This window comes from Heterodontus francisci, chromosome 11, assembly GCF_036365525.1.
Source record: "Heterodontus francisci isolate sHetFra1 chromosome 11, sHetFra1.hap1, whole genome shotgun sequence".
Lineage (NCBI taxonomy): Eukaryota > Metazoa > Chordata > Chondrichthyes > Heterodontiformes > Heterodontidae > Heterodontus > Heterodontus francisci.
In genome coordinates, this window is record NC_090381.1 from 50,305,158 (window position 1) to 50,320,985 (window position 15,828).

Sequence of the window (15,828 nt, forward strand, 5' to 3'; positions counted from 1 at the left end):
AATTAAAAAGCTGAACAGCATGAACACAATAAAAAAATCTACTTAATGCAACAGTAGTTAAAATATTAGATTATCCATTTTCATTTCTTTGGCATAAGTAGTTTGAGTGTTAACTTGGTATAAAATTAATTACAATTTTAGAAATGTAGAAAAAGTGGTCTTGGAGGTTACATCCAGCCCTGACAGTTAGGTGATTATAATCAAGGGCATTGATTATACTTGTTATACAATGATAAGGATAGCTGATAGTACTTACTGGGTAAATGCATATTTCTTTATTAGGATAAATCACTTGAGCTGCCTCAACTCTGCAAGACAAAATTGGATTTTAATTAATCTTGAATTTCCAGCAAATCAGTTGCACTTGATAATTACAAGTATATAGGGCTAGATTTTTGCAGTGGGGATGGAGAACAGAAGTTGGGACCATTTCCGGGGCCCAGACTTGCCCCCGGGGAGAAATAGTAATGGGCCTCTCCACAAGTTTTACTGGGGCGACCCCTCAATTGGTGCTGAAAGGGGTTTGGCAACCAATTAACAGCTGCCGGAGCGGGAACGGAGACAGAACAACTCAAGCGCAGGCCCAACTTAAACTAACCACAGCAGCCATTACTGTGGCTGCCATTTGCTACTGATGCTGCAGAGCGAGAGATCTCAAAACACTTGATTTGCACAAGGTCTCAGCAGAGAAGGAGGCCTAGAACCCAGGGTAGGGAAGCCCCTCAGTTTTCAGATGAGGTCAGGTCGGAAGCTTTGAGGGAGAGGAGGGAGGCACTCTTCCCAGAGTGTGGCAGGGGAGGCCGCCCTCCCAGACCAAGCAGGTGTGGTTGGACATCACTGCCACAGTCAGCAGAGAAGAAGGCCTAGAACCCAGGGTAGGGAAGCCCCTCAGTTTTCAGATGAGGTCAGGTCGGAAGCTTTGAGGGAGAGGAGGGAGGCACTCTTCCCAGAGTGTGGCAGGGGAGGCCGCCCTCCCAGACCAAGCAGGTGTGGTTGGACATCACTGCCACAGTCAGCAGCACGAGTATGACAAGAAGCAGCTCGATCCAGTGTAGGAAAAGATTCAATGACCTGATATGTTCTAGCAAGGCAAGTGCTATCCTCAGAACAGGCCTCTGGGGACTTATCCTCCAGCAGACACACAAGCTGAGGAGCCTCAGAGCACATGTTCTCCTGAACACGGGAGGGATATGTGCACAGGCCACTTACTGACCCCTCAGAATGGCTCAGAGCCATTAGTATTGCTGAGGTCCTGTAACCACTGATACATGTACTTTCTAATGAATTGGAACAGCTGCCATTGGCCATAGAGGACAGCAGTGCCTTATCTCCCTCTTTTTTGTCTTTGCAGGAGAAACAGGCACATAATGCCCATGAGGGGGCTCAAACCAGTGGAGGGGTCCCCTACATTCACATCATCAAACCCATGGAGGACAGAGTGATGGAAATAGCCAGGAGCGCAGACCACAAGGGAGTCAGCCATGGCGAGACGGGCACTCATGGTGGAGATGGTGATTAGAGAGCACAATGCACTCATTAAGAGGGGGCACTACACTCCACCTCATGCAGCAGCATACCAAACACTGAGTTGCATTGGGAAACCTCAGCACAGGCGGAGGCTTCTGCTCTCCAAGGCTAGTTCTCATGTTCTCTTCTTGTGTCTCCCCACATCAACCCAAGGAGAACTTCTCCCTCTACAGCAATGGGTCAAGATGACCAGCAAACCTCCAAAGAAGCAGTTATACCTTACAAGCGCACCCTCTACCAACACATGTGAGACTCCTTTTATTGATGGCAGGAGAAGAAAAGAGGTATGAAGTGGTAAAGGAGATCAACGGTTCCTCAATGGTGACAGTGAGACTGCTGGGCAGATGTGCTCGTAGAGGGTTGAGTAGCCATCTCTTCAAGGAGGTTGGAGTGAAGAGCTGTGGCAATCTGGACTGGGGGAGGATGAAGGAGTCAGGGTAGCTGCCAGGATTGTGAGTGCACACAGGGAAGAGCTACTTGTTGTAATCGAAGACAAGATGAATGTTGAGGGAGTGGAAGCCACGGAGGCAACTGACGAATCGGAGTGGCTGGTCACTGGGTGCTTTGATGTTCACATGGGTACAATTGATTTTTTTTTTCTTTCATGGGATATGAGCATTGCTGGAGTATTTGTTGCTGATCCCTAATTGCCCTTGAGGAGTTGAGCTGCCTTCTTGAATCGCTGCAGTCCATGTGGTGTAGGTATGCTCAAAGTGCTGTTAAAAGGGAAAGATACCTGGGGGAAATCCAGCCATGGCAGCAAAAGCCACTGCCCTCTGCGCCTGCGAGGCTCCATCTGTCACAAACTGAATGTACTGTCCAGCTTTGACAAAGAGGACATCAATGACCTGTGAGGTGCAGTGGTCTCAAGGTGACCATTTGGGAGCTGCCACCAAGGACTACAGTCGATCCTTGGAAGGAGCAATAAGTGAAGAGGTTCAAGGCAACTGTAACTTTGACAGCTGGTGGCAGGGCATGGCAAGCAGTGCTGTGAGGTGTGAGATCTTTGGCGACCAAGGCACAGATCTCTGTGACCATCTGCCTGGAGAGTAGCGACCTCCTGTGACACTAGGTCTCGGTCATCTCCAGATAGCTGTCTTTTCTGTTAGATCCTGCCCCTTGCCCCTCTCCCCTGCACTCCTGACGCCCGGTGCTCCGGCCTTACTGTGGAGGTTGTTGCTCCTCGTTGTCACTAGGCCCAAAATCTGAGAGTTGTGCACCCATTGCCAGCTGCAGCCTTCCTTTTGCTCAGGTGGCCCTTCAACTATGCTTGGCAGCCTTGCCCCCTGCTCTTATGACCTTGCGATACCAGGAGGGTGACAACCCCAGCATTGCCCGAGCACTTGCTCCCTGCAACCTGCACTGACCCGATATCACCCGTCTCCCAATGGGCGAGTCCCCTGAGCACCGTTCATCCTTTTATGAAGCCCAGCTAATTCCATGGTGCGGCCATGGCTGATTCCCCACTGTGTGTCTGCCTCCATTCAGCTGGTCTACAACCTGTGCCCCTCTGCGAAAATCACAACATCCCCCGTTAACAAGCTCTTAATGAGCTCTTCAACTGGCTTAATTTGCCTTAATCATGAAGTGGGTGGGATCACAGGATCGCCCTCCACCCGTCCTGGTGAAAATGGCCAGTGCCGGGAATGGCATTGGGAGACAGCCATGCCAGCCTGCACCAGAATTTGATTCCTGCCTGACATCGTTTCCACCCCCAGTGGTACATGAAAATTGAGCTCAGTGTCAAAAGTACTATTTTCAATTAAAATCTAAAACTATCCCATGAAAATAGATTTTATGGGAAGGGATTACAAATAGGAATAATTTATTGCATATTAGAAGTGTAAAAATACACAATTGCCGAAAGTACAATCTCTTAATTTGTTAGATTATTATTTCACTTCCATGCACACCAATGTATTTATTTTACAAGTCATTTAATTCTGATGCTAAGGAATATGATATAACCAATTCTGGCCTCTTGAGCATCTCCGATTTTAATTGCTCCACCATTGTTGGCTGTCAAGACCTTAAGCTCTCTCTAAACCTATCTCTCTTTCCCTCTTTAAGACGCTCCTTAAAACCTACCTCTGACCAGTTTTTTGGTCACCTGCCCTAATATCTCCTTATGTGGCCCTGTGTCAAATTTGTTTGATAATGCTTTGTGAAGCACCTTGGGACATTTGACTATGTCAAAGGTGCGATATAAATTCAAGTTGTTGTTGTTTGCATTTTTGGAAGTACTTACGTAAATGGCTTCTCGCAGTACTCACTGAACATCGTGACAATTGTATCCAGCACTATTTTTGCCTGTGACAAGAAACAGTCAAGCATTTAATTTAATTCAAGTTTGGCAAAAACTGATGAAACATAAATCAAATATGGATCTGAAAACGTATAAAATCCCAAACACTGGTGTACTTACTTTAGTGTGATCAGTTGCTGTACATTCAATAAAAACGTTCTGGGTGTTGATTTTTATTTTACTGTGATCTCCTAACAAATCAAAGACATTAAAAAAGATGACTTCTGTAACTAGAATTTGTAATTCCAGAATGAAAATACATTATTCAAATTAAAGGCAACCTTTCCAAGCTGTTTAATAGTTCTGCTTCTGGTACAGTCACCTCTCCCTTCTGGTTTTCCCTTGTGAATCATTGTTTGGCCCCACTTAGAACATTGTGGCCAGTTTCAGATTTGAGCGCCCTACTTTAGGGAGGATGTCAAAGGCACAGAAGAGATTCATTGGATAATACCAGGAATAACAGGTTTTAATTATGAGGAGAGGCTGGAGAAACTGGGGCTCTTTTCATCAAAGCAAAGGTTTAGAGGAGATCTGGTACAGGTGTTCAAAACAATGATGGGTTTTAATAAGGTAAATAGTGGAGTCAGAGAGCAAAAAATTAAGACAGTCACCACAAGAACAAGAGAAGTGAGGATTCCTTTTAAAAATAACCAAGTATTGTTCCAACATCAAATGCCCTACCAGAAACTGACTGAACCAGAATTAAATAGTTTTTAAAAAGGTGGATAAACAATTGAAAAATATATATATTTTTTAAAATATGGAGAAATAGCTGCTGATTGCAACTAAGTGGATGACTCTTGCAAATAGTTGACATAGGCTCACAAAAAAACAACAGGTTTGAAAAAACTTATAAAAATAGTTAAATTTGAAAAGCAAACATAATTTCCTTACCGCTTTGCTATGCAATTCCCAATCTAGCAAGAAGAAATCCAGGAACACTCCATCATATTGGAGATATTATATCTTAAAGGCAGTCTAGTTAGTAAGTGCTATGTACATCCACACTGACGGATGCGATCACAAAGATCTCCAATAGCAACAATATCTCAAGTAAAGCACTGATTAGTCATTGCTGGTAAAGCAAACTGGCCATGCTGACATTTTGTAATATTCCTTGGGTTTAGAAGGTTGAGGAATTAAGATATTAAAAATGTGTGTTTTATTTTAAAGGGCAGCACAGTGACGCAGTGGTTAGCACCGCAGCCTCAGAGCTCCAGCGACCCGGGTTCGGTTCTGGGCACTGCCTGTGCAGAGTTTGCAAGTTCTCCCTGCGACCGCGTGGGTTTCCTCCGGGTGCTCCAGTTTCCTCCCACATGCCAAAGACTTGGGGGTAGATAGGTAAATTGGCCGTTGTAAAAATTGCCCCTAGTAGGGGCAATAGGTAGGTGGTAGGAGAATTGAGGGAAGGTGGGGATGTGAGAGGGAAAATGGGATTAATGTAGGATTGATATAAATGGTTGATGGTCGGCGCGGACTCAGTGGGCCGAAGGGCCTGTTTCGGTGCTGTATCTCTCTATGACTCTATGATAAAGAGATTCAATAAGTAGATGTACAGAAACTATTTCCTCTGGTGAGTGAATCCAAAAGAAGGGCATAATCTTAACATTTAGAACTAGACCAGTTAGGAGCAAAATCAGGAAGCACTTTTTCCACACAAAGTCGTGGAAATCTGGAACACTCTCTCCTGCCCCCCTCACCATTCCCCCCCACCCCTCCCCACCAAAGGCTGTGGATACTGAGTCAATTGAAAGTTTCAAGACTGAGTTCAAATAGATTTTTGTTAGGGAAGGGTATCAAGGAATAGGAAGAAAAGACAAGTAAATGGAGTGGAAATACAGATCAGCTATGATGAAACAGACAGGCGAAATAGGCTTGAAAGGCTAAATGGCCTACTCCTTTTTCTATGTCAAGGACAGTGGCAGACCTCACAGCTGCATAAGCAGCACATGAATAGGAATATGCAGTCATAACAGAAATATTGGAAATGCTCTCCTAATGACTCAGTGAGTTTATCCAGTGAATAGCAGAGCCATATAGACCAAAAGGGACCCAGGTTGAACTGAATTACTGGGACAGCAGTAAGGGTGACTTCAGCAACCCTGGGTGAGGGAGGGAAAAAAATGTTATTGGTCCCGTTCCTGATGGTTTTCGAGCAATTCCTCTTGGGAGTACATGTGCATGGATTAGATTAGTTATGAATGCTCCCTAGCTGAATTGGCGATCAATAATAATGATCTATGTTCCTGCTAAGCTGTATGCATGCATGGCCATGCAGCAGCCTGGAAGGTACCTTGTCTGCGTTAAGTACCAGGCGTGCATAGCCACATACAACAATGAAATTTTACACTGGGACAAGAAGAAATCCAAGATGATTCAGCATTAACGCATCTGCAGGTTGGCTGCAATCAACTTCACCATGCAGTTCAGCACAATGACTGAAAGTTCTGTTATGTCCCAAGGGAATCTCACTGGAACATTGATAATGATACACGAATAATGGTTACTAGGGCTGACTCGACCTGTGAAACCAAACCCGAACATAGAGTTAATGTATTCAGGAGGGATGAGGGGACTGAGAAAATTGGGGAGAGAGATTAAGTACAAAAATGGAACCAGTAAAAACAGATGTAGAAACTAGCTTCAAAAATCATCTCATATATGAGATACTGTACTCACCATTTATGACAGGCGGCATAGAAAGAACTATACCATTGCTGTCATAGATAATAGGGTAAACTGGTTTGTCTTCAATGATATGCAAATAATGGCGAAGGTGACTGTCTGTCTGAAAATCAAATCAAATGAATTTAAGCATTTTCAGGACCAGGACGTTTGGGTAAATTATTGGTCAACTAGATGTCATTGGAATTGTGCTCCTTTCATTTTTTAAAAGACAACTGTAAACAGAAATATAAAATATGGATGGAGTAACTACCTAAAATATTTTGGATAAAAACCTCATTCGATATATATTTCGGCATAGCCCATACCACAAACACATAACACTACACAATGTATTAGTGAATTAAAGATCAAATGAGTAATGGATTAAATGAACAGCTTTGTAAAAGCAGATAATATAACAGCATTTTAACAAATTTAAGTATCAGTTAACAACACATTATTGTGTGGTATGTTAGGTATGTAAAGACACAGAAAGCTGCTCTTCCCATAACACATTTTCAATATGTGCCAAATGCAAACTGAGCTCCATGAAGACTGAGTCTATGGTGGGAATGTGATGTCACTGCCATACTTCAGAGAATTAAAAGACCTGTAATAATACTCTTTTAAAAACACAAACTTTTCTCACTCATATGTTTTACAAATCAGGTTATTTCATTCTTTTAAAAAATTGTAATTCACTTTCAACTTCACTACTTATATTTACAAATCAGTGAATATTTGCAAGGGTTCATCAACTCATCAGCCATACTGCAGCACAACAGTGTCGAAACCATGGGAAAATAGAGTTTAACTATTTTTCTAGGATTTCCAGGGCTTTTCTAAAGTTACTGCAGACAAGTGGGAGAGTCCCACCTAATTCATTGCCAGCTTTTTCATTTCCTTAAATAATTTAATGAGGTTTTTATCCAAAATATTCCAGCTTTCTCTCATATGCATCCTTTGTAAATCCATTAAGAATTTTACTTCATAAACTAGATTTTCTGCTCTAGAGTCACAGATGAACATTTGAGAGTTTTAATCATCACACCATCACCAAACATATAAATGTGACCAGAAATCAAACGCTTGTGTTGTGTATATTACCTGGATAATTTTAATGTCCAAGTGAATCAATCGCACTATTATCCACAACTTAATTCATTGTAATTAATAGTTTTGCACAAGACTGATAATGCCTCTTGGTAGGGAAGGATTCCATTAACAAATAATTGATTATTCAGCATGTTACTTTTGTTTAAGGCAAAATGTTTTTGGACTCCAATGTGCAGTGTCAACAAAGTGACAAAACATGCATCCAGGGACACAATTCTTTCTAGAATGCTTAAGCATTCAGTGTTAGAAAGAACTTGCAGTTGTGCAGCGCATTAGCATGCCCCACGACTTTGGAAAGCACTTTACATCTGACAAATGGCTTTTAAAGTACAATCACTGTAGTTATGTATGCAAATTTGCAACCAAATGCACACACAGCAAGAGCCCATAAACTGCAAATGACATAAATAACCTATTAATTTGTTTCATTATTGGTTGCATTGTTCAAGGCCAGTTAACCGGCAAAATTTTGTGTTCTTTTTCAACTCGTGTTAAGGGATTTTTTTTACATCCACCTGAAAGGACAGATAGGGTCTCAATTTAAGGTCACAAATGAGAAAAAGACATTCTCATGCACCTGAAAGTGATCTGCACAAGAGCAGCATTGTAAGAGGTCTGAGGAAAATTCACCTCATACTGTGTGGAACATAGGGGAATAGGGAAAAATATAAACATTAAAGGAGACAGAAGTTTATTTGTTTTATGAATATCTAAGTATTTGGAAGATATGCTAATGCTGAGGAATGCAACATTTTTCACTTAGTCACTCAAACTCCACTTCAAGCACTCACAACTAAGGTATAACTTAAATAGATACAGATTAAAGCTCCAACTCTGTTCCAACAATGTGCTCTGGCCCCAACCTCATAAAGGCAGGCAATCTCTACAGGAGCTTGTCATTTTTCTACTTCCCTGATCAGCCATCTAGTGGCTTGCAAGTGAGGTTGCATATATAGTTTTAATTAGTGCTAAATTTGGGGTAATTATGTAATGTAAACCATGCTCAACGGGAATTGGATTAAAACTTTCCAAACACATTCCACAAGGACGCTTACAGTCAGCACACATACGAGTTTTTTACCCATCAGTCCGAGCTGGATTTGAATATAGGTCAAGATGAAAGAGTCCAGTATATAACCTGATGCAACACGTCACCCTCAAACTAAGTTTTTAAAAATACATACGTTTGTACTCAATAAGCATTGCTGCACAACAGAATATTTCTTGTTCCAGTAAAATATTTTACAAGGATAAGATTTTTCAAGTTGAAAGTAAAAACTAGTTGAATATCTACCACAGATTAACCTAGAATTGCTAGTTTACAATTATTCGTTCATCAGTAGATCATTTCTCAATTGAGTTCCTTTTTTTACATTTATTTAAATCAACAAAGCCATTCATCATATACAAGTAAAACATTATGACTCTAAGCATATCTTACCCTATAAAGATCCATAAGTTCGGTTGCAGTGTACTCCTTTGACTGGTTTAAAGGTCTGAACTTAATTTCAGAGGGTGGCTTTGCTGTATAATTAAAGGGTCCTGATAATGTATCCAGATCATGGGTTCCAATAGCAACCAAAGCTCGCTTCCTACAGAAACATTTATGTACTAATTATTTTCTCAACTTTATTTCAGACCTAACCTTTCTGTATTACAACTAGAAAACTACAGAATGAAACACAAAATTGAGCATCCAATAACTGAAAATATTGTATCACAGATATCTGCATATGCAATACCTGAAGTATGATCAAATGTCTCAAAACTAAATTATAAAAATTAGTAAAGCCGTAATTTCTCTTTTGGTAGTTTCATGTAGGATGTATCAGCAAGTAAGGGATCACCATTTTCGCTGCCTCCAGCGAATCCTTGGCATCAGGTGGCAGGACCGTATCTCCAACACAGAAGTCCTCGAGGCGGCCAACATCCCCAACACTACTGAGTCAGCGGCGCTTGAGATGGCTTGGCCATGTGAGCCGCATGGAAGATGGCAGGATCCCCAAAGACACATTGTACAGGGAGCTCGCCACTGGTATCAGACCCACTGGCCGTCCATGTCTCCGCTTTAAAGACGTCTGCAAACGTGACATGAAGTCCTGTGACATTGATCACAAGTCGTGGGAGTCAGTTGCCAGTGATCGCCAGAGCTGGCGGGCAGCCATAAAGGCGGGGCTAAAGTGTGGCGAGTCGAAGAGACTTAGCAGTTGGCAGGAAAAAAGGGAGAGCCAACTGTGTAACAGCACCGACAAACAATTTTGTCTGCAGCACCTGTGGAAGAGTCTGTCACTCTAATATTGGCCTTTATAGCCACTCCAGGTGCTGCTCCACAAACCACTGACCACCTCCAGGCGCTTACCCATTATCTCTTGAGACAAGGAGGCCAAAGAAGAAGAAGAAGAAGAAGGGATCAGATGATCTCACCTGCAGATATTTTGGTGCAGTTTCTCTTGCAGCTCAATGAAACTGTCATAGCGATCTTTGGTAAACTTGATATTACGAAGGACAGCTGCTACAGCAAATGGCCGAACCTGCGCAGTCTACAAAAGGAAGAAAATCATCATGAAACTGGCATTTGGACATAGCAAAAGTAAGAATATGGATTGGACTCTTACAGATCTAACAATGTTCAATGGTCATGGCTGCACAACATGAAACACTATTGGGTACCACTCCTCCCTTCATGGAAACAATTACTAGTTAAAAACTTTCAATCCCTGGTCAGTGTTAAGTTAGCGGATCATAAACAGGGCAGTGATAGAGAACTATAATGGGCCCCAATCTCTCTGGTATTGGCAGAGAAAAATGTCAGGTTTCCCATTCCCGATCCCCATTCAGTGACAACTAGTGGAACTGTATATATGTATATGTATATTAAATGTTGGAGAAGATAGCATAGGACTTGGCTGTAACGTCACTGTAATCGCATTGACCACAGGCACTTCTCACCAGAGTTCACACATGAGTAATGCCAGCTGGGTAAAGTGTCCATAAAACTGTACCATAGCAAGAAATCATGCATTCAGAAGAGGAGCAGAGAAGAAAAAGACCAAAATAAATACTTTTCTCAAATGTATAAATCTGGTTCAATAGGTTAGCATTATGTCCTTTCACCTTTGGCACCTGGGTTTAAATCCACTGGTCTGAGAAACACAAATAGCACACTCCTGCAGCAGCAGGTGCTTTTTTGAGGTTGGGGTTCAGAAATATTGTTTAGCAGAGTTCAAGCTGCTTAACTGTACATATCACCTTTATCTGGTCTGGAAGTGCTGAAGGCTAACATTAGGTGCATGAAATGAACAAATATTCCATTTTCTACCTTTATCTTGATGAACATAACTTTTTTTTAAATAAAAAAAAAAGTACACGTTTCAAGGGTTGATTTGAAATGTTGGTAGAAGTGGCAGATGTGATCTTGATGAAAGGCTTTTTGAAATTTTTTTTTAATTGTATAAAATCCTACGATTAATTATGGATCTTTTTTAATTCGCTCGTGGGATGTGGGTGTCACCAGCTAGACCAGCATTTATTGCCCATCACTAATTGCCCTTGAGAAGGTGGTGGTGAGCTGCCTTCTTGAACCGCTGCAGTCCTTGGAGTGTAGGTACACCACCTGTTAGGATTTTATAGAATATTTCAGCTTACTAAGCAATAAACCTTTTCTCACCTCTTTACTGACAATTAATTTCTGCATGTCTCCTTTACGTGGTCCCACTCTCGTGTACCTTGGAGCTTCAATTCTGTTTGAACAAATGAAAATTAGACTATAACCACCATCATATTTCAGAATATTCAGGGTATCTTAAAACATTGATGGTTTAATGACAAACAAAATGTAATGAGGGTAGCAAATTTTCCACAGAACAACAAGGTTTGTAATTTAAAAAATTAAGAAATGGCAAATAAAAACAGAAAATGCTGGAAATACTCAGCAGGTCAGGTAGCACCTGTGGAGAGAGAAACAGAGTTAATGTTTCAGGTCAATGACTTTCATCAGAACTGGGAAAAGTTAAAGATAATAGGTTTTAAGCAAGTGAAAGCCAGGAGGGTAGGAAAAAGAACAACAGGGAAGGTCTTTGATAAGGCGGAAGATAGGACAGATTAAATGACAAAAGAGTTGGTGGTGCAAGGCCAAAGGAAGTTTTGGGACAAGTTTTGGAAATGGGACAAGTTTTCTGTTTTTATTTCAGATTTCCACCATCTGCAATATGTTACTTTTGTATTAAGAACTGCTACCTGTCCTTGAAGACCTGCAATCCACGGGCCAATCCTTCCAGGCATAAAAGATCATAGCGGTTGGCAGGAACATCAATTTTATACAGTACCACATCAGATGCATCCTCTGCTTTTCCATCTCCCTGTTCTCTGCTTATAATGTCCTTCTCAGATGTCTGCAGACAAAAAATAACAATATTTACTGACAAGAGCTTTACAACTGCAGCGTAATATTCCATTTGAACTTAAAAGAGTATCCTGCAGCTTCCAGCTCCCGCCAACCTAAGGTGGTAAAGGCATTATATAAAAGTGATACAGAGCTGCAAAATATCAGTTTTGATCCCAGATCTGTGCCATTAGCTGATCTCAGCCAGTCTGCAGTAGGAATGCCAAACTAGGCCTCAGCAGTTCTGAGCTACGATTAGGAAAGGTGTGGGGATGAAAATTGCCTGGATTCATCCTTCTGATCACTATCCTGACACCTGCTGGAAAATGTACATTTGTACACTGGGTTAGGTTCAGTTAATGTGCTCCACATGGTTGAATAGCCAACCACCAATAACTATGCAGCCTCACACATGAAGAATGGCCTTTAAGCAAAGCTGTGGAGGACAGACAGCATCCATTGAACTGCCCCAACAACTGTAAGCATCCAGATGAGAGAAAATTGGAAGAGAAAAAACCACCCTATGCTTTTCCTTTTGTTAGTACACCATACATTTCCAAAGCAAAAAACATCTTGGCAACAACCTTCTACATTTACTAGACATATACTATGTGACATTTAGCCAGTTATAATATGATACTGTACCACTTCATCCAATTCCAGACCAAACTCAAAACATAGTTCATCAAATTCTTCATCAGCTGAAAAAGAAAACAAACAAGTTAGGTGTTGTCAAAACCAATTACTGCACAAAATCCCTAAAAGAATGACCATATAATTTTAAGGAGTTAAAAGTAAATATTTGCAAAGTACATCATCCTTACCCGAAACCCCCAGTTTTCCCAATAACGCACTACTTACAATGGTCAAATTTCTATGTATGTAAATGAAAAAAATCTGTGCCTTACGTCCAACTTGAAAATTGAATTTCAAATGGAAATGTACGATGTACAATTGCCAACTCTCTGGGAAGACAGTATATAAGATTTAATATTCAGTGAATGTACAGCTCAGTGCTGATGTTGAAGAAATGTTGGGCTAAATACCAAAGCAGTTTCAGAGTACCGTAGCTTTTTATATGGGTACAGAAATGGGCTTCCATCAACCAAATTTGTAGGACAGATCATTCTAGATTATTCTAAAATTTACAAAGAGCTAACAAATACTACACAAATGCATTATTGTGAACCTTCTCTGGCATTTTCCTGTAATGTTGGGATAGCTTACAGTAATTCACAAAGTAGTGATTCTGATGACATCTTAAAAAAAAATAACAAAAACAGAACCACAAACTTACATTACCAAATGTAAAGGCTCAATATTTCCATGAAAGATAATTAGAGAACTATTTTAACCTATAAACATAAATGTGATGATGTAATTTTATTGTCACGCCATGCGTGGGTAATGCAACAGAAATACTGCAAGGTTCTTTCCATGTTCAAACAAAGAAAGGTTTATCCAGTTTTTTCTCCCCTCCTGAAGATAGAGTCTTGTTGGGGTTATAGCTCCATGGATACTGACTGCGCTATGACACTTCATCCATGCTGGCAACTCTTCAACTTCAACCCAGATAGCAGATGTTATCAGGCTGTATGACTGCAAAGGGTTTTGCATCTGAGAACAATCATCCTCACCCAAAGTCTACACAAGAACTCTTTCCAGCAAGGGTTACTAGACAACAACCAGAATGATTTTACTGGATGGTTTTGCTCTACCTATCTCAATAAGACCAACTGTAGCACCCCACTGCTGCCTTGGCTGAAATCAGCAGAGACCAGGAACTGAACCTTCTAGTATTTATAACACAAGTGGTGCATTTAACCTGTAGGTCAGCTTTTCTACTTTTAGAAGTAATTATATGATGCAATCTAGGATCTACATTAGGAATGGTACAATATTAATAAATGGGAATAAGATGAGATTTGAGAATTGACTGTATACAAAGTCATTACAACTGTGATAATTACTTCAGCAGACATTAACTGTTTATTTCCCAGAACGATGGAAATATATTATATGGTACAGATTAAACAGATCAAAAACATCATATTCCTTTTCGTAGCAGTATCCTTCCAAAGATACATCTGCATAGCCTTACTACATAAATAGGTTCTCAAACCGTCCACACTAACGTGTCGCAATTAAAAGTAAGCATCCTTGGAAAATAAAAACAGTTCTGCATGTTTTAAACCAGTTTGCCATCAACCTCAAATCCTCAGTCTCATTAACTACATCTCTCCCTGATGTTGACAGCTCTGCCCTCAGTGCACTGCGCCGTCTCCACGTTCCACCGCAAGCACACTGGGACTCCCAAGCTGCATGATGCAATCAGTAGAAAGGAAGACTCCCCAGAGCCGCGTAGCAAACAATGAATGAATCCGAACCCTCAGACACTGTGTTCCACGTTCCACATTCTGTGTTCCAGGCTCGGCTTCCCCGCGCCGCTCTCTCCCTCTCTCCCAGCCCAGTGAGTCAATTTCGCTTTCCATCCTCACCCCCCAGCTCCATTGTTCCCGGGCACTCTTAGCCCACCAACACCACTACCCTACAGCTAACACCATGAATGAATGAACTCACTGTACGTTTGACCCAAAGCCCGAAATAACAAATCCCTCTTCACGCTGACAGTCGGCATCGTCAAAACCGGCTGAAACAACCACGCCGAGCATGCGCACAAAGCAGAAACCAAGCACCTACTGCAGCTGTCTTTCCCACTCCTGAGCTTTTCTCTGCATTTTTCTTTTTCAGTAGATTAGACAAATCATCTTTTCTAACACATAATAGTTATTGTTTTATTTGTTAACATCTTGTTGCAGTATTTGAAGTATATTCCGTTGGGATTTGCCTTCCGGCGAACCATGCAGATACCTACTCGAGTAAAACTATCAATTCATCGTTTATCAGGACCTCAGAGGAAAGTCTCTGTTGCAGCTGACGTGATTTCTGAAAGGACGCCGAGAAAGAAAAGGTGTTGCAAATCACCGGGTTTGCAGTAAAGAGTAACCTGTCACTTTAGAGCTTCATGTACCAAACCGTGTATACCTCAGCTACAAAGAGAAAATTTGTTCATATTGGTCTATAGGGTTAAAATTGCAGATACAATGCATTAATAGTAAAGATAAAACACAATGGGCTGAGCTGTGTATCCAGAGTAAAACTAACACGAGGTCTTAACTAGGAGCAGCCATATTGGAAACTTTTATTTACGCCTCCCAACAGAGAGGGCAGCAGAGAGGTAATATACAAACGATTACATTACAATAAGTCCCTCCCCACTTAATTTGTTTACATTAAATGTAAACATTTAAAATGATACTTATACATAATTTCCCAGAATATAATAACTGAAATTTAACAAGTTGGGTTCCATGCTTGTTACTGTAATCACAATGAAAATATATCAATATTGCCAGAGAAATTTACATTAAAATATTTTCTATAACACTAGTATGCTTTTAGCAAAAATTTAATTGACAAAGGAACAACATTTCTTCTTCCTTCCTACATACTTTCAATGAACCTATCTAGCATTGAGGCACTCCGTTCTCTCAGGTCTAACCCCGACATGGTCATCAAACCTGCAGACAAGGGTGGTGCTGTTGTCGTATGTCGTACCGACCTCTACCTTGCAGAAGCTCAACGCCAACTCACGGACACTTCTTCCTACCTCCCTCTGGACCATGACCCCACCACCGAACATCAAGCCACCGTCCAAAGGACTGTCACTGACCTCATCTCCTCTGGAGATCTTCCCTCGACAGCTTCCAACCTCATAGTCCCATAACCCCGGACAGCCTGCTTCTACTCCTTCCCAAAATCCACAAACGGG

The 15,828-nt window shown here is 41.2% G+C and overlaps 1 protein-coding gene across 2 annotated transcripts in view; it reads right to left on the reverse strand.

Moving 5' to 3' along the window:
- The window catches only part of farsb (phenylalanyl-tRNA synthetase subunit beta), a 68,443-nt gene extending 53,779 nt beyond the window's left edge, over positions 1-14,664 (reverse strand). For both annotated transcript variants that reach the window (XR_010975960.1, XM_068042131.1), the window contains exons 1-10: positions 14,577-14,664; positions 12,642-12,697; positions 11,852-12,006; positions 11,283-11,355; positions 10,040-10,155; positions 9,057-9,207; positions 6,512-6,620; positions 3,953-4,023; positions 3,776-3,837; positions 257-308 (exon numbers count right to left, since the gene is read on the reverse strand). Coding sequence is in view for 1 of the 2 variants with exons in the window: in XM_068042131.1 (XP_067898232.1) it covers positions 257-308; positions 3,776-3,837; positions 3,953-4,023; positions 6,512-6,620; positions 9,057-9,207; positions 10,040-10,155; positions 11,283-11,355; positions 11,852-12,006; positions 12,642-12,697; positions 14,577-14,634 (903 nt within the window). In the remaining variant the exon portion in view is untranslated. The remainder of the gene's footprint in view (positions 1-256; positions 309-3,775; positions 3,838-3,952; positions 4,024-6,511; positions 6,621-9,056; positions 9,208-10,039; positions 10,156-11,282; positions 11,356-11,851; positions 12,007-12,641; positions 12,698-14,576) is intronic.
- Between the last annotated feature and the right edge of the window lie 1,164 nt (positions 14,665-15,828).